At 33.1% G+C, this 19,243-nt stretch overlaps 1 protein-coding gene across 1 annotated transcript in view; it reads left to right on the top strand.

Moving 5' to 3' along the window:
* The window catches only part of LOC145293299 (heat shock protein HSP 90-alpha-like), a 65,611-nt gene that overhangs the window by 30,271 nt on the left and 16,097 nt on the right, over positions 1–19,243 (top strand). The window contains exons 2-5 of the mRNA XM_080139930.1: positions 3,199–3,694; positions 5,657–5,880; positions 13,523–13,762; positions 16,704–17,208. Coding sequence (XP_079996056.1) covers positions 3,199–3,694; positions 5,657–5,880; positions 13,523–13,762; positions 16,704–17,208 — 1,465 coding nt within the window. The remainder of the gene's footprint in view (positions 1–3,198; positions 3,695–5,656; positions 5,881–13,522; positions 13,763–16,703; positions 17,209–19,243) is intronic.

The following is a 19,243-nucleotide window of genomic DNA, read 5'->3' as shown; positions in this document are numbered from 1 at the left end:
ACATTGTAAACCCATACATACCGCAACAACGTACCATTATCTCATAGATGGAAACTTTCTGTTGTTGGCATTCGTTCATACAAATTTTTTTTTTTTTTTTTTCATCTTTAGCTCTTCCTTAAGAATATTTTTATAGAATCACTCCCCCATTTTAATTCAAACTTGCTTACGCTTTTGTTTTTTTTTGTTTTATTTTGTGTGTGTGTGTGTGTGTGTGTGTGTGTGTGTGTGTGTGTGTGTGTGTGTGTGTGTGTGTGTGTGTGTGTGTATAGACACACTCTTTATCCTCCCTCCCCCTCCATAAAAAAAAGACAAAATTAAGTTATTATTTTTTTTATGGATTTATTTTTATTTCACTTTTTCTTTTTTTTTTTTTCTTTTGGTGAAATTTACTTTTAAACAAAAAAATGACTTTTGTTAACTTTAACACTTACCTTTAGCTGAGCTGACTATCAGACCATATGTGGAGTACTGTCACCATTTTTCCAATTGAGGGGTTTTGATAAAGTGTAGAAACATATTTGTAATTTTATTGACTACACTCTTTCTTCTTCCTTACGACCCCTTCCTCCCTCTCCTTCTCTCTCTCTCTCTCTCTATATATATATATATATCTGACACACACACACACATACACACACAGACGTATGTTGTTCATCTCAGTCTTTTCTATATATATTATTGTCATATGTTCTGAATTATAAAACCATTTACAGCATCGTTTATATGGTTTTTGTCCAGTCTCTCAACATAGTTATTGTAAGGACGTGAACGTAGGTAGAGGCAATTCGTTGCATTCACTCGGCTGTCTATAGTTGTATTAGGTTGGTGCAAAAAAATAATGTCGTTTTCTGACGTTCAACTTCAAGTCAAAAAACGACATTATTTTTGCACCAACGTAATAATTTGTGTTTTTGAGCCAATTGAAATATTGATACATTTTGCTTCAATCGCAAGAGGTCGTCCTAACTTCACTAAAAGCATTTCAGTGTGAACTGATATCACTGGGATTATCTAATTGAGAGTATAATATATTTATCACTAACTCTTTCCTTGCTCGTTTTGTTTCGTAACGGTCTATATAATTTGTATGGTGTGTATATAACTATGACATGGCCGTTGATCAACTGTTTTTGTGTGTGTGTGTGTGTGTGTGTGTGTGTGTGTGTGTCACATACATACAATCTATACGTAAATTTTAAGACACTTTCCTTTTCTCCTTTCTTCAATCGATGCTCCTCACGACGGTTGCCTTCAATCTGGAAATCAAATCATACATACTTCTAAAACACGACTTGCTTGTAATCATCTGCTAGCAGTCTCTCACTCCTAGACAAGGTTCAAAAGAGAGTCGCCAACCTGATAGGTCATGAACTGTCATCCAAGCTCCAGCCTCCGTCCCACCGACGAGATGTTGCATCCCTCTGCTTGTTCTATAAGTATTTTAATAGTAAATGCTCTGACAAACTGCAAGCACTTGTGCCCCCACGGCGTAAATACCCTTGACAAACCCAACAAGCAGCTAAATCCCACCCCTACACAGTTGAGATCCCTAGATGTAAGAAAGCTTTCTACTCCAGTAGTTTCTTCCCCAGAACCGCTAGACATTGGAATTCCCTTCCGGCTCCCTGCTTCCCCAACTGTACTGACATGCAAAAGTTCAAGTGTAACGTGAACCGACATCTTACTGCCCAATTCCCAACATAGTACCCCAATAGCTTATGTCCCTGATAGTAGCCTCCTACACCAAAGTGGCAATGTGCTTTGTTTTGGGTGAAAATGTAATAAAAAAAAATTAAAATTCTTCATTTCTGGGAGGGCCTCTGCATCGCTGAATCGATTCAAATCTCTTTCTTCTTTTCCGTTTGCTCATCTTGAATGCAAGACTCTTTCGTCCTGACTGACTCTGATTCTAGTTCAACTGATTATCAACTAACTACATATGTCTCTTCCTTATTTATTTTTATTTTTTTATTCAATTTTCACCCCAAAAAAGGCACAGTGCCACTTTGAAGGGAGATGAGCAGTAAGATGTCTGTTCACATTACACTTGAACTTCTGCATGTCAGTACAGTTGGGAAAGCAATGCTGAAACATGAGCCCAACTAATAGTATAATATGATAACTTGTTTAGGCACCAAAAGAGTTTGTAAAGAATGGGTAGTCAAAGTATCAAAGAACGTTCAAGCTAAAAGATGATGTTTTGTCTGTAAGAAATTGAGCATGTATGTTCATTTCGGCTGTCACCATATGTGACAAGAAGGATTTAATTATGTTAAATATTCACCCATGATTCCATATGATCTAATTTTCCTGCCATGTCAAAAGCCTTTGATATATTTAGGGCTACCGCTCTACACTCCCCTGCATTGTCTAGTGTACGGTATATACGTTCAGAGATTACAGTAAGAAAATCTGCTGTAAAACGGGTTTGCCTAAATTCATATTGTGGATCAGTCAGAAGTTTAACAGCTGTAAGGTGATAGACTAAAGTCTGCAAAAAGAAATTGAGTAGTTGTGCTTATTTCGGCTGGCGTCACATGCATACATTTTCTATAAGAAATTGAGCAGTTGTGTTAATTTCGGCTGGTGCCACATATATTAATTTGTAAGAAGAAATCAAGTATGTATGTTCATATCGGCTGGCGCCTCATATTATAGATTGTAAGAAGAAATTGAATATCTGTGTTCATTTTAGCTGGCGTCATATGTATTAGTCTGTAAGAAGAAACTATGTGTGTTCATTTAAGCATACGCCACATGTAATTGCATGTTACAGTGTTTGCAAAGTAAATAACCATGTAGATGTGTGTATACCAGTGAGAATGTGTATATAGAAACTGTGTTTATGCTGTTGCTATGTTTAGTAGTTCGTGTATGTCTCTTATAATGTGTATGATAACCATGTAGATGTGTGTATACCAGTGAGAATGTGTATGATACCTACCTTTTCAAATGACCTAAGCAGTATTGTGTCATACACACGTGTGTTGTCTCTGGAAGAAAATAGGAAAAAGAAAGAAAAACACTGGGTTTTTATATATACTCGAGATTTGAACGTGAATATCTTTTGTACTTTAGTTGAAAGAAACTGCTGATTTTTTTGTTTTAAAAAAAGTCGATACATAAAAATAATATTTGTTACTATTGCTACTTTCAATGTATTTGATAATGCAATATTCTTAATTTTTTTCCCAGATGTCCGAAGCTGACGGAGAAGTATTTGCCTTCCAGGCGGAGATTGCCCAGTTGATGAGTTTGATCATCAACACTTTCTATTCAAACAAAGAAATTTTCTTGAGAGAATTGATCTCCAATGCCTCGGATGCTCTCGACAAGATCCGTTATGAATCACTTACTGACCCATCCAAATTGGATGGCGGTAAAGACTTGTCTATTAGAATTGTTCCGAACAAGGAGGACAATACCTTGACCATCATTGACACTGGCATCGGAATGACCAAGTCTGACATGGTGAATAATTTGGGTACCATTGCCAAATCTGGAACGAAAGCCTTTATGGAAGCCTTGCAGTCTGGAGCTGATATTTCTATGATTGGTCAATTTGGTGTCGGCTTTTATTCCGCTTATCTCGTGGCTGATAGAGTAGTCGTTGAATCAAAACACAATGATGATGACCAACACACCTGGGAATCTTCAGCTGGTGGAACCTTTACCATCAAAGACTCTACATGTAAGTGCTGCCCCTTTTTCTGTTCATCACAATATTTTGATTAATTTCCATTATTTGAACGGCTATTCTTCTCTTGTTAGTTAACACATATTCGTTGTTTGACCTTTGACCTTCTACAGGTGCATCTGTAATGATAGAAGAACTGTAGAGAGTAAAAAGACATCTTAAAAGAAGTGATGCATATGTTGGATGACAATAGTCTCATCAGTCCACCGATTATACAATTGAATACAACATGGGAATCAGCAGTCCTTGAATTTTTACTATTGCCTTGAAAAGGGCTTCAAAATATGGAAAATATTTTGCAAAATATCTTAAAATGCCTTGAAAATTTTATTCTTTATGTCCAGTAAAAATTTGTGCCAAAATATTAAAAAGAAATTTGAAATAAATACTAATAAATAATTTTTTAAGTATTAATAAAAATACCATTAAAATATTTTTTTTAAATATTGAAAATAAAATCGAAATATGTTGTTTTGAAATTGCGTAGTAGTATTGTGAATACAAGATTTGTCCCATTAATTTTTTTTATAAAGGAACATAACTCCATTTCTTCAGCCTTCTCCCCTTCCAAAAAAAAAATTTTTTCTGCTGATGAGTTACCAATGACGACCCCCACCCCCTCAAAAAAAAAAATGTGATAGCCTAAAATGATGATGACTGGGCCGAAAAAAATGGACAAAACGGTAGCCATCTTGGTTGGAAATTTAAAAGTCGTAAAATTAGTTAATATTTGAGATGAAATAAACAGCATTTTAAACTACTTAAAAACACCAAAAAATGATGCAGGTAGGTTGCAAAGTAACTTTTATTGACTATGATAACATTTATTTGTTGAATATTTGATTTTTCTACCACTTTTTCGAATCACTGTGGAAAAGTCTTGAAAAGTCCTTGAAAAAGAACATTAAAAATCTGTGCAAACCCTGATCAGTAAGTAGTAGATTCGATACTAATCAGAAAATTGCTATATGAGTTATGGTAAAAAAAAAAAATCGATAATAATGATTAGTTTTTCAGGTTCCAGAAATTCATACTAGAATTTTTTTCATGGTCACACTGCATAGCATTAGCAACGTTGCTTAACATTTTTTTTCTAAGCTCCCATTTTCTGGTGGCTAAATCCTTAAAGATGAGTATAATGGATAAAGTACTAAGTATATTCAATTCTGTGATATTCTTCTGGAGGTTGAAGGTTTAATCCTCAGTGCACGTGATACTCAAAATACAATTGTGAATTGCTGAAAACTTCTACCCAGTCATGGCTGACAGAATAAGAACATGCTACCTCTGTGGATTAAGTAAGAATTCTATTCAAAATTCTGTGCAGATTCCCGAGTTCAACAAAAAGATTCCCGAGTTTGATAAGATACACCTGAAGAAAGTTGAGGATTATATCAACCAAAACATTATGCACATAATACTCAAGATGAGAACAGTAGTCTGAAGAATCCAAATAATACGAATTAAGAATAACGATATTAGCACTTCTACCAAATCATGGCTGACTGAATAAGAACAATCTACACTGATGGATTAGATTAAGGCTTCAGTTAGGAATTTCATATAGCTTTTCAATGATGCATCTAAAATTTTTGGGTTGCATTGAGAATCAAGATGAGAATAGTAGCCAAAACGAAAGAAAGAAAACAAAAGATCTTGACCTTCTACTTGACTCATCTTTCAGGCCTCAAACAAACTTGAGGAGGACCACTTCCAGGTAATAAATGCACTAGCAATGCAGCACTTCAATATGAAATTGGGCAAGTGCGGTATAATTCTTTTCTGTGTGAATTTCTACCACCCTTTCCCTAGATGGCAATGGAAGCATGCTTGTTTTATTTTTTGCCAGAGTAATGGAACTAAATTGAATGAGAATTTTTTTTATTTTTTTACCTTTTGAGAAAGTTTTTTTCTTTTCTTTGCCTTTCCTATTTCTGCAATATCTTTATTCCTCAGCCGAACCTTTAGGCCGTGGTACGAAAATCGTTCTTCACTTAAAGGAGGATCAGTTGGATTATTTAGAAGAGAGATCTATCAGGGAAATCGTGAAGAAGCACAGTCAGTTCATTGGTTACCCCATCAAACTTTATGTGGAAAAAGAACGAACCAAAGAAGTGTCTGATGAAGAAGAGGAGGAGGAGGAAGAGGAAACAGATGGTGAGAAAAAGTCTGAAGAAGAGGTAAATATATCATCATCATCATCATCATCTTAAAAGGCAAACCATTATTTTACTTTTAGTTTTATTAATAAACATTGTCAGTCCTTTCTTCTTCAGCTCATATAACCACATTGACTGCTAGAGCCATCTAGCTTTAGAAACTCCAAACAGCCAATCTGCAAAGGGGAGATAATTCAATTGACAACTATTGACTGCTAAAGTATTCTAACTCTATAGTTTCCAAACAGCCAACTTGCAAGGGGGAGATAATTCAATTAAAACTACTGCCTGCTAGGGCTTAAGAAAGTCCAAATAGCCAATCTGCAAAGGGGAGATAATTTAATTAAAAACGTCTGCCTACTAGAGCCATCTCGCTTTAGAAACTCCAAGTAGCCAATCTGCAAAGGGGAGATAATTCAACTAACAACTATTGATTTCTAGAACTATCAAACATTTAACATCAAATTTGTCAGTCTTTCTCCTAATCCCTATAAAATGAACTCATTTTTCCCCTCTGATTTTGACCTTAATAGGATTAAAAAATCAAAACATTTCATGCAAATGTAATATGCGTAAACTGTAGCACAATATCTGAGGTGTGTTATAGGCCTATTACCTATCCACTTCCTTGATAATCGTAGATTCCTATATTCTATCTGCTGAGAGTTCACAGCCACAAATCGGTTAAGATCAATGGAAGTGGTAAAATCTTTTCTCTCTAAAAATTCTTCCTTTGCCCGCCACCACTTAACACTGTTGCGGGATCGTCCACAAGAGAAAGTTATGAATGAACACCGGTTTGGGTTTTCTTTACTTCATAGTTGCTTAAAAACTGGAATGGAATTTTAATTCTACTGGGTAAAATGCACCATGGAGTTAACCGAATCAAAGGGTTATTTATGCCATTTTCTTTTTCGCTTTTTGCTTTACGTTTGTTCGCTGTTTTTTTTTGTTTTTTTTTGTTGGTTTTGCCGATTTTTTAAAGAACTTTAACATCGCTTTTACTTTTTATTTCTATATTTAAACAGGGTTATTCTTTACTTTACCCCCCCCCCTTACACACACACCTAAAAAAAACGGGCAACACCGGGTACGGCCCTGGCGGTGGGGCATTAAAATACGCCGACTGCCCCCCTGCAGAGGGTAAAAGTTCCTCAATGGATGTCCTGGATATGACCTTAAACTATATCCAGTGGTGAGGCCTCAGCTTGTGGGCTTTGGGGAGTGTGGAGTCACCCTTTAATTACCATTGCTCTCAGGTCCACTCTGACCCGGAGTGGTAATACCTGTTAGGGTTCCAACTATGGGTTAAATAGAAACCAACGTGAAAACAAATATATTCTATTAAAAAATTTTTTCTTCAAAATCTTTGGATTCGGCATTGAATAACCCGGAAAGGGTTGATATGCCGTAAAACAAAAATAACCAACCAACCAACACCGGGTACCCCGCTAGTAGTTCATAAAAATCAATAGCACTTCAATCAAAAGTAGACTTTATATACTAATGACAATCCCTTCTATGCACATTGACTGCCAAAGCCATCTAACATTATAAACCCCAAAGAGTCAATCTGCATAGGGGATATAATTCAATTAAAAAAAAACTAATGTAACAAGGACAATGAGCAGTGCATGAGGTGAATCTATTAAATACAAGTTTTATAATCTGGAAATTCAATTACTATACAGAATTGTACGTTGAAAGAGATTTTTTATTTTTTTTCAATAATTGTACACCAAAAGAAATTTTTTTTCTTCAATAACTGTATGTTGAAAGAGATTATTATTTTTTTCTTCAATAACTGTATGTCGAAACAGATTATTATTTTTTTCTTCAATAACTGTACGTTGAAAGAGATTATTATTTTTTTCTTCCATGACTGTACGTCGGAAGAGATTATTATTTTTTCTTCAATAACTGTACGTTGAAAGAGATTATTATTTTTTTCTTCAATGACTGTACGTCGAAAGAGATTATTATTTTTTTCTTCAATAACTGTACGTTGAAAGAGATTATTATTTTTTTCTTCAATAACTGTACGTTGAAAGAGATTATTATTTTTTTCTTCAATAACTGTACGTTGAAAGAGATTATTATTTTTTTCTTCAATGACTGTACGTTGAAAGAGATTATTATTTTTTTCTTCAATAACTGTACGTCGAAAGAGATTATTATTTTTTTCTTCAATGACTGTACGTCGAAAGAGATTATTATTTTTTTCTTCAATAACTGTACGTTGAAAGAGATTATTATTTTTTTCTTCAATGACTGTACGTTGAAAGAGATTATTATTTTTTCTTCAATAACTGTACGTTGAAAGAGATTATTATTTTTTTCTTCCATGACTGTACGTCGGAAGAGATTATTATTTTTTCTTCAATAACTGTAGCTCGAAAGAGATTATTATTTTTTCTTCAATAATTGTACATCAAAAGAATTTTTTTTTCTCTACAATCATCACCTCTACTCAGTCTTGAAAGACAATGGATACCCCCTGAAATGGTAGCTTCACATGTAACTGTGAGGTAAGGGTTGTGCAATCTTCAACCACACCACTCCTTTAACAATGTCGAGATAAACAGAGAGCACATAAAGCACCTGGAATTTCCAAATGGTCACTCATTTTAGTACTGACCAGACTTAATGTTGCTTAACTTCAATGATCTAAAAGGAACAGGTATGTTCACATGATTATTACATATTTTCAATCTCACACAAAAATAGAGCTGAGAAGAAACTAGTGTAAATGAATAAATTCTAAAATCTGGTTCATTCCTCACATTAACAGTAAAGTAAAAATGCCTTATTAATTTTGTGATAAAGGGACATAACTCCATTTCTTTACACAATAGGCAACATTATTTGTTTATACATCGTCAATATTATATTAACTAATTTGCATGTTGTTGTGAAGAGTGATATTCTATTAATTATTTTTTATTTCTGTTTTTTTTTTTAATTCAATGATAGCTTTGATTTTAATGTAACAAATAATTGTTTCATAATATTGTTTTATTTAGTATTTATTTTCAAATATTTGTGGGAATTGAAACTCTTAGGCTAACTCGATTTTCGCCCTTTAACTCTGGTAACCAGAGAGCGACACAGCCACGTCACTTCCTATTTCTTATATTTCTCTCTCTTTTCGTGCTGGACCCTCAACCAGTCAACATGTAACAAAGAGCCGCCCTGGTTGGTATGGCCACCCAATCAGCCCTCCTGACCTATCGTCAGCCTCTCATAAATCGCAAGTAACGTTACTCTTTTCTCAACGAACTCTTCTTCCTTCTATCTCTATATTCATTTCCTCCCATGTATATTTATGTAAATGAATCTACATTCTTTCACTATCACATATCGGTATGTTTTGCCATCATTATGCGACCTTTGCTTCTCAATCATTTACCATTCATTAAACAACATGGAGGACGGGATCGTTAATTACATAAGTAGACCATTCTGCCCCCTACACGTCCCCATTCCACAAGTCTGTCTATGATAAAACAAAATTCTATGATACTTTCTCCCTCCCCATTCCTACCTACATATCTATTTCCTTCATATACAAGCGGTTTTCCAAAATTACTATTTTCTGTCATTAAATTTTACTTCACATTTACGTCCGTGGGAATTCAAATTCCCAGGCTAACTCGATTATCGGCCTTTAACATGCCTGGCCACCAGAGAGTAATGCAGATGTCATTTTCTGTTCTGTATATCTTTCTCTCTTTTCTGCTGAACCCTCGACAAATCAACATGTGACGAGACAATGCTCCGGTTGGCATGGCTATGCCAACCAGCGCTCCTGACTAATCCGTCAGCCGATCATCAAATACAAGTAACATTACTCTCTTCTCAACGAACTCTTGTTCCTTCTATCTCTATATTCATTTCCTCACATGTGTATTTATGTAAATGAATCTACATTCTTTCACTATCACATATTGGTATGTTTTGTTTTCACTTGCGACCTTTTGCTTCTCAATCACTCTACCATTCAATTTATTAAACACACATAGATGATGGGATCCTAATTATATAAACAGATCATCCTGTCCTCCACATATTTATTTCTTTAGAGGGACTAACTTGATTATCAAAAGTTGCGCTCTATTGCTAAATTACAAGCGAAAAAGCAAATCGATTTCTTCTTTCTTTTCTTTTCTTTATTGTCTCATAAATAAATTTGTATAGAAATTACTAAAATATTAATGTTTATTTATCTATATAAGTAAATGAGAACCAATATTTCTGTGTCACTATTGGATATTTTCTTCATGGACTTCTCAGAAAAAGACAGATCAAAAAACAAAACATACCTGTAAATGGGCAACAATTTTTGTTTTGAAAAAAATGATTGGTAAGAATAAAATCTTGGACTTTGGAATCTTGTAAAAAAATTTATATATATATATATATATATATATATATATATATATATATATATAGGGAAAAATAATTAATATAGCATGTTAAAAAAATTTTAAGAAGTGTAAAAAACATATTTACTTTTCAAAAAAAGGAAACACAAATTAAGTGGATTATCCTTAATCCACAGAGTTTTGAAAGAAATACTTTCCTTCTCATCAGAGTGTAAGAATTAGCAAAATACGGAATCGGATTTTCCTTGTAAAATATCTTCTAGTAACGCGATTCCTTTGGACTTTTACTTCTGGATACCAGATTTTTACCAACTTTTCTTGGATATTCTACTCTTCACTCGACCATCCATTCACGTGAAATCTTTTTTCTTTTTCCCCCATTCCCTCTGCTTCACTATTTCTTACCAAGTATGGCTTACTTGTATTTTCACTAAATACTTTACAATTAAAATCCAATTCCGCATTTTGCTAATTCCTATCCTCTGAAGAGAGGGAAAGTATTTCTTTCAAAACTCCGCAGAATAAGGACAATCCACTTAATTTGTGTTTCCTTTTCGAACATTAAATATGTTTTTAACTCTTCTTAAAGTGTTTTTAACATGTTTTATTAATTATTTGTTCTTATTATAAGCTCTATTTTCTATTTGGTTTTTATTGAGCTTTTACATTTGGGTAGGATTACTTTATAAATATTAAGTCTTTAATATTTATAATATATTTTAAGTTTGCTATTTTGGGTTAACTTTGTAAAATTAATTGTAATCCTTATTTCATTACATATATATATATATATATATATATATATATATATATATATATATATATATATATATATTGCTGAGCAGACACATAATTATATATATATATATATATATATATATATATATATATATATATATATATATATATATATATATATATATATATATAGTTAGGTGTCTGCTCAGCAATATCAACATGCAACAAATTAAAAGAAAAAAAATAGTAAAACTTAGAATTAAAATAAAGAAATTTTAACATAAAAACAAAACATACAAATAATGTTTACAAAAAATACGCTTTGTATTTACCGAAATTCCAGTTTCTTCAAATGATGCGGTGGTTGGCTTTTAAGGAATTTCTTTCAATTGAATTTTCATCCTAGAAACATTACCAGAGTTCATAACAGCAAGTTAGCAACTTAACAATTTAACAACTAACACTAGTGCAGCGTCCTTATTGTGAGAAATTAACTAACACAGCTATCACCCTCTTTGTCAGAAATAACCCGAGATAAAGAACAAGGTCTTACCTCCTGCATGGTCTCTCTGTTCTGGTTTCATCTTGCTAAATCAAGGTGGGCAAATTTAGCTAGCGTTTCGGATCTTTTTTTCTTTTTACATGGAAGTCACCACTTATCAAGGCCCGGAGGTCACTCGGGGATAAGTGTTATTGTGTGTACAGTAATCAATGGGATAATATCGTAGTAATCGTTAGTATTGGAGATTTGATGAAGTGTCTTACTTAAGGGGGCGATTCATCAGGAATTTGTTTATGTTGGACTTAAAGACATCCAAGTTGTAGTCAGGTGGGAAACAGGCAAACGAAAGAGAGTTCCACAGGCGTGCAATTCTAAGAAAGAAGCTTTGTTCATGGAATCTACGTTTTGATTTAGGCACAGATAAAGAGTGGGGAAAATTACTGATAGTGGTTTCAGCTAGACAGGTGTTTTTCATGAAAGATTGGCGGGGGGAGACCAGAGATTGGAGCCCAGACGAACACTTCCCATGGAAATAACGATAAACCAACGACAGGCTCTCAACGTCCCTTCTGTGGGAGAGGGGTTGCAGGGAAGAGAAAAGGGCATCCTCCACTAGGCTACAAGTCTATTTTGTACTCTGTCAAGGCAGGATAGGCTGTTTTTAGCAGCTCCTGCCCAGATGTGGCAGCAGTACTCCATCCTGGTAGTTATGGCATTTGTAGACATGCTTAAGAAAAGAAGCATGAATGAACAGTTTGATAATTAATCAAATGTTCAATTTCCATTTAATGGCATAATGATATTTTATAAAGGCATATAACTCCCGTTAACTCCAGAGAGTTCATATTTTTGTTAATCCCATTGTCGAGTAGATGATTAATAAAAACTATAATTAAGTTCAAAATAGAGGACCCATTACTGAGCTGCATTCAGTCCAAGCATCTTGTTAGCAACTGACTATGAAGTCAAAATTCTTGCTAACATTATATAGATTTCTGCATGAAATTTTCTTGATTATTCCAGATTGTTTTAAAAACGTACCAAATAGATTATTTTACTATGCTATTACTTTTTTTATAAGGAAAATCGAATGTCATAACACTTTTTATAAGGAAAATGCCCTCTCATAGCAATATATATATATATATATATATATATATATATATATATATATATATATATATATATATATATATTCACAGATAATTGTTATCTATACTGATAGTTGTAAATATTGGTTTTGGAAATCAACTCAAAATTTGGAATTGGCACTTACAATGCTTTACAGATCTATGGTTACTTTTTTTTTTTTTTTTTACATAGGCATCACCACATTATCAAGGCCAAGAGGCCACTCAAGGATAAGGGTTAAAGAGTGTACAGTAGAAATTTAATTCCATACTGAATATTGTGTATGGATATTAAAAATATTTATTTGTTAAATAACAATTTTAGAGAGATATAAAAGATTTAAAGATAAATATTCAAGGAACAGGGACTCTGGCTTACGAAAAATACCTGAGCAGCCCCGTCAGCATTGCTCGATTGGAGCGTTTCAGAGCGTTTCAAAGAAAGAAGGTAAATCCTGGGAAGATGGATTTTTTAGAACTGCGTATACGTCAGCACAGCAAAATAAAAAGGCATTCTGACTCAAATGGTCAAGACTCTATCGAATTGATTGTCGAAGACGTATCCTTGATTTTGTATGAAAAGACAACACCACTATTTAGATCAGAATTTCAGAATTTGTAAGAAAAAATAGACATATATGGCAGCAAGAGCAGGCGGAAAGGCAACATTCTTTATCCATGCTTTACGTGTGCTTTAATTTTTGTAGTGAATATTTTCACACGTATGGTTTACTGATAGAAACTACTGATTTGAAATTTTGTCCCAGCAAAAGTCGATATGTAAAAACAATATTTACTGCTGTTTCTGCCTCCTAACCCCAACAATGTTATACGCCACCCGTGCCAATGACTGAGCCCATTACCAATATTGTAGTAATATGGTTTTTGTTTTGTTTTGTTTTCATTAGGAAGAGAAAATAAAGGTTGAAGATGTTGATGATGACGATGATGATTCTGACAGTGATGATGATGATGAAACAAAAGGCAAAAAAAAGAAGAAGACCATCACAGAAAAATATTTTGAAGATGAAGAATTGAATAAAACAAAACCAATTTGGAGCAGGAATCCAGATGATGTCAAGAGCGAGGAATATGGTGAATTCTATAAATCACTTACCAATGATTGGGAGGAACATTTAGCTGTTAAGGTAAGCTTTTTTAATTTGTTTTTATAAATAGACTAGCCAATCCGTATCCCAACATTGCCCGGGAAATTAGATTAACTCAAAAAATTACATGACCGAACTTTGAACTGTGGGATATTATTAACACTAATAATGATAACTAGCAGAACCCATGGAAATCCCATGGCAGTTAAAAATTCTTCAAACCCATTATAAATAAAATGAATAAAAAATAAAATAAAACAAATAATGACAAATTTAAAACCAATGTTTAGCAAATTCTTTTTTAACCTTTTAAAGCTAAAAGAATTGATTAAAAAGATGAAAAAAAATTTCAATGAAAATTCCACAAGTCCATTTTTTTTTGTTTTTCTGGATGATTTTAAATATTAATTATAAGGAACAGATGTCAATTCACTTGCACATTTGAATTTTAAAAAGAATCTTTTAAATAAAAACCCAAAAAACTTACAGCGTCTCCGCAAGATGACTTTTTTAAATTATAAAATAAAATAGCCAAGTTGAAACCGTTAACAGACAGCCATGTTTTTTTTTTTTTTTGTTGTTTTGAAAATTTTTGGAGAGGAAATGGTTTTAATGATTTTTAACTGATAAAGAGTGTCTATAAAGGGAGGTAATTCGTTTCTCATTAATCAATGTTTGGGCTGATGGTTTTTTGTGACACCGGATGTTGGACAAGTAAATTAATATTTAGATAATAACAATAAAACTAACAATCATAGATTTTATATGTTTCCATATATATATAGGAGAATAGAATAAATTCAATTCTATAAGAAGAGACTTATCGGGATTTCATTGGAGCTTATATATGAAAACAATAAGAGTGGAAAACAAAGTCACAAAAACTATATATTGGTGAATATAGAATGGTTCATTTATTTAGTAAAGGTATACAGACATTTAGTTGAGGGATAGAGGGGACTCTTTATACCAAAATCTATCCTCCAACTAAATGTCTGTATACCTTTATTAAATAAATGAACCATTCTATATTCACCAATATATAGTTTTTGTGGCTTCGTTTTCCACTTATTGTTTCCTAAATATATATATATATATATATATATATATATATATATATAAAGCTTTTATATATTGTATTGCTAAATCTAACATATAAAATTATCTTGTCAGGTTTCCAAAGTTAGACCTAAATAGCATTTAAGCTAAGAAATCAAACTTTTTTATTCTGATTAGTCAATTTTCATTTGTTATTGTTGGACCTTGTTATAAACAATGTAATAACATACATCGTTACGATTAAAGCCAAAATAGATGACCAAAAGAATGAGCTATTCAGGATCGCAAAACAGATGGCAAAGACAAATATGATATTGCTATAGAGAAGTGCATCCGAAATGACAATAGCGTGTTAGCAACAAATGAACAGAACACAAGCGATGCTTGGAAATTACACCATAAGAAATTGTTGAATATTGTTTTTAAAGAACCTTGAAAATCTAGAAGTTACTGAAGCAATATCTGACCCAGCTGTAAGAATTGAGAAAGAAATGGTATGAGAAGTTGTCAAATGAAGAAAAATAAGGCTGGAAGATCTTCAGACATTGTCGCAGCAATGCTGCAAGTGAAACAGGTATTAAGATGATCACAGACGGCCAAATCAGATATTAAAAGCAAAGGTTATCCCGAAAGACTAGGAACTTAGTACAAACGTGAATTGTTACAGGGATAAATGGGATGGATTAGATAGAACTAATTGCAAAGACTTAAAATTGGTTGATTTGGTTTTTGAGAAAATATTTAAGCAGCAAATTCAGGTAAATGTTTTTTTTTCCTTTTTTTTACCATTAGTGCAATATTTATCCTGAGACAAACACAAGATAAGTTGCAGATGTGAGGAAAGCTCTTTATTTTTTATTTTTCTTTGAAGATTGTAACGTTGGGTATGGGGCAGTCAAACCAGCTGTCAACATTGCCCTGTTTTTATTGAAACCAACCGAGAGTTCTTTTTAGTATCCTTGTTGTTCCCTTAAGTGCAATTGTCTGGATAGTGCCAAGAGAGGTGATTGTTTAAGCAATGTACAAAAATGCTCAAACTCTGTGATTGGAGTTACGTTTTTTACACAAGGTCCCCATTCTTTGTGTCATATTGCGGTCTATATAATTCATGGTTTGCACTTTTCACAAAATGCATGCCAATAATATATACACGCTGATAGCCATGGTTTTTTAGTCAAACAAACACTTGTTAAATCAATATCAAGTTTTATTTACATTACAGTAATAGCATAAAGAGAGAGAGTTTGGATCAGTAGATGTGTTGTATTGCTAGTTAGTGCAGGTGACGATAGAAATGTCACTGCTGACTTACTCTCTGGCTCTGTCTGTCTGACTTTGTTTATATCTTATACTGGCATCCCCCACATTCCTTGATCGAAATCTGATTATTCTCTTATTTTAACATTCAATTTGAAATTTTGACTGTTTTATTGCTTTACACTTTTATCAATTCCAGTTAAAATAATTTCTCTCATTGTTTCATGATCTTGATTCTTCAATCAGAATGTAAGGTTGACGTCATTGCTCAGCAATCTGATTTACATCTGGTTTTGCCTGGATCCGTAATTACATGTATGCAATACATCCAATATTTTCCAAGCATTGTCCATCTCCTATGCAATATTCATGCCTATCCTGCCTGTTTGACATCACAAGAGACAATGCATTCTTACCTGATCTTTATTTCATATTCATTTGTTAATGCTGTGAATTTAAATCACAGATTAGGTACTGACGAATGTATTCTTACTATTTAACTCTAATAAACACTTTTTTGGTGAAATGTGGCTTCAACTAAGATTACCTGTATTTTAATTGGACAGTTTAAAAGAACTTATCCTTTAAAGTCTATGTTATTCTGGTGAAATAACTGAATTATAATATTCTTCTTTTAAGATTTTTTTCCTTGTTTTATTTATAGCACTTTTCTGTAGAAGGTCAACTGGAATTCCGTGCTCTCCTGTTTATACCGAAACGGGCGCCATTTGACATGTTTGAGAACAAGAAAAAGAAGAACAACATCAAGTTGTATGTGCGCCGAGTGTTCATTATGGACAATTGTGAGGAACTGATTCCTGAATATTTGAACTTTATCAAAGGTGTTGTTGACTCTGAAGATTTGCCATTGAACATTTCTCGTGAGACACTCCAACAAAGCAAGATCCTGAAAGTGATCCGCAAACATTTGGTTAAAAAATGTATTGAACTCTTTGAAAGTTTGTCAGAAAACAAGGAAGATTACAATAAACTTTATGGACAGTTCTCCAAGAACTTGAAACTTGGAATTCATGAAGATCATACAAACAGAAAGAAATTGGCAGAATTCCTCCGTTACCATACATCCAGCTCTGGAGATGAATTGGTTTCTCTTAAAGAATATGTTTCTCGCATGAAGGAAAACCAAAAGCATATCTATTACATAACTGGTAAGATTTTTTTTTTTAATATATTTATTGAATTAAACAAAATATATAATTATTAGGGTTTCATAATTCAGTGTTTTATATTATTTACTATTATTATGGGATTATATATATGTCAAATTACTACTAATTAAACAATATATATATATATATATATATATATATATATATATATATATATATATATATATATATAGATAGATAGATAGATTAAGATTTCATAATCCAGTGTTTGTTTTTATTATACACTGCCAAATTGCTAGGGCCTTAGTTCCTTATATTTTCATCTCTGTTTGTTTGATTTTTCCTTTTCCTTTTCTCTTTTTATAACGTATCTCAATGAAATTCAGAAACATTAATTTTCCTGTGACATCACATAATGGGGGAAGGGAATTAGTTTTTCGTAATATGTAGACAGAGTGGCCTAGAAAGAATGCATCCAACAAGTTTTGTAATGTCATGCAGACTGCAAAAATAACAATATTCCGAATTGTCTTGAAGCTGTCAGACAATTTCAAAATGATTCAAGGGATTGCCAAGTATCGCTTAGTTGTCAATTCTTGGGAATGTGAAATCTGTAATTTACCATGTGTATTGAACCGTTATTCACAGTTACTTGATGGTTGAAGATGGAAAGATTCAAAAGATGGAATTCTTCATTTAATGTGAAAAATATTGGGGGGTGGGGCGAAGCAAACTTTCGTTACAAACAATTTATCTTTATAATTTATTTGTGGAGTAAGGATTTCTTCCAGTTTGAGATTTTATATAAAATTCAAACTCAGCGGCCATTTTCTTTCTAGGCCGCTGTGTCTACAAATTACCAGATTTAATTTCTTTTTTCTTTGACTCCTTTTTTTTCTTTATCTTTTTTCCTTTTTACTTGCTTCCTTTCTTTCTCTCTAGCCTTTCTTTTTTCTTTTGATGACATGACAAATGCTCATTTTTGCACAAAGGTTAAGACTTTAAATGACAGGGGTAGTAGGGAAGTTAGCTAACTTTCGTTTCATCAAAGGATCACTTTCTCCACCTCATCCCTCGAGTGGGTGGGACAATGTGCACTTGGTATCTTTCTCCAATATACAAACTCATTCAAGTTGCCTCTTTTGTTTTGTTTACACACAAACATTCAGGGGCATGATTATTACATAACTGATAAGATTCGAAGAATTCTTTGTTTAACTTGCAAGACTCTGTAAATAGTCACGTTTTTGCATGTCGAAGTAATTTAATTTACATTTTCTAACATTGTCCGCAGGCCAACACACGTTGTGTGTAGTTTCAATTGCAAAGGAGACCAAGACAAAGAATAGGAAATAACTCCAACTCACTTGTTCTTTTTAGCAACAACAATTATTTCCTTGTTGTTATGGCCATGACGTCACTCATACGATCTCTTCTTGAGCATCTTTCATGCCTTGCACATGATCGCGAATGTTATCCATGTCTCTCACGAGATCTTCATTGTTATCTTGTCTCTCTTGAGATCTTTGTCTCTTTTTTTTATATAGTCCTTTTGTTCCTCCTCACTAGTGGCATCCCTTCACATGCATTTACTTCCATGCATCCGCACTATGTAACGATTTATTTTTCTCTTAATATGAAACTGAATACAGATTTTTTTTATTACTTTGTTTTTGAATTATGTTTTTTTTTTACTATTCATGATCACATTGCCACTGAGACAAAAGAGGGACCATACATAGCACTCTAAGTAGGGAGTTTAGCAGCAAGATGTTTGTTCACATTACATTTAATTTTTTACAAATTAATCGGACTGCTGTTCTCATCTTCATTATTATTTGTACAATGTTTCGGACGATGTAACATCCAACATTCTTCAAATGAATATGCTGTCATACAGTCAGAGAAGCAGTAAATGGCGGAATTCCAAATCTAGCAGATCAAGAGAAGAAACTATTAGAGTAGAAGGCTTGTCACCATTTTGGGACCTCCACAATGAAGGGGTGGGATTTTGCTGCTTATCATGTTATTTGGAGGTAGTTACGTCGGGGCGGTACCATTAGTATGAGTTTGT

Source organism: Euprymna scolopes, chromosome 14 (assembly GCF_053919585.1).
Source record: "Euprymna scolopes isolate OS-2025 chromosome 14, ASM5391958v1, whole genome shotgun sequence".
NCBI classification, from domain to species: Eukaryota; Metazoa; Mollusca; class Cephalopoda; order Sepiida; family Sepiolidae; genus Euprymna; species Euprymna scolopes.
Note: the sequence above shows the minus strand (reverse complement) of the source record. Positions and strands in the feature narration are given on the sequence as shown.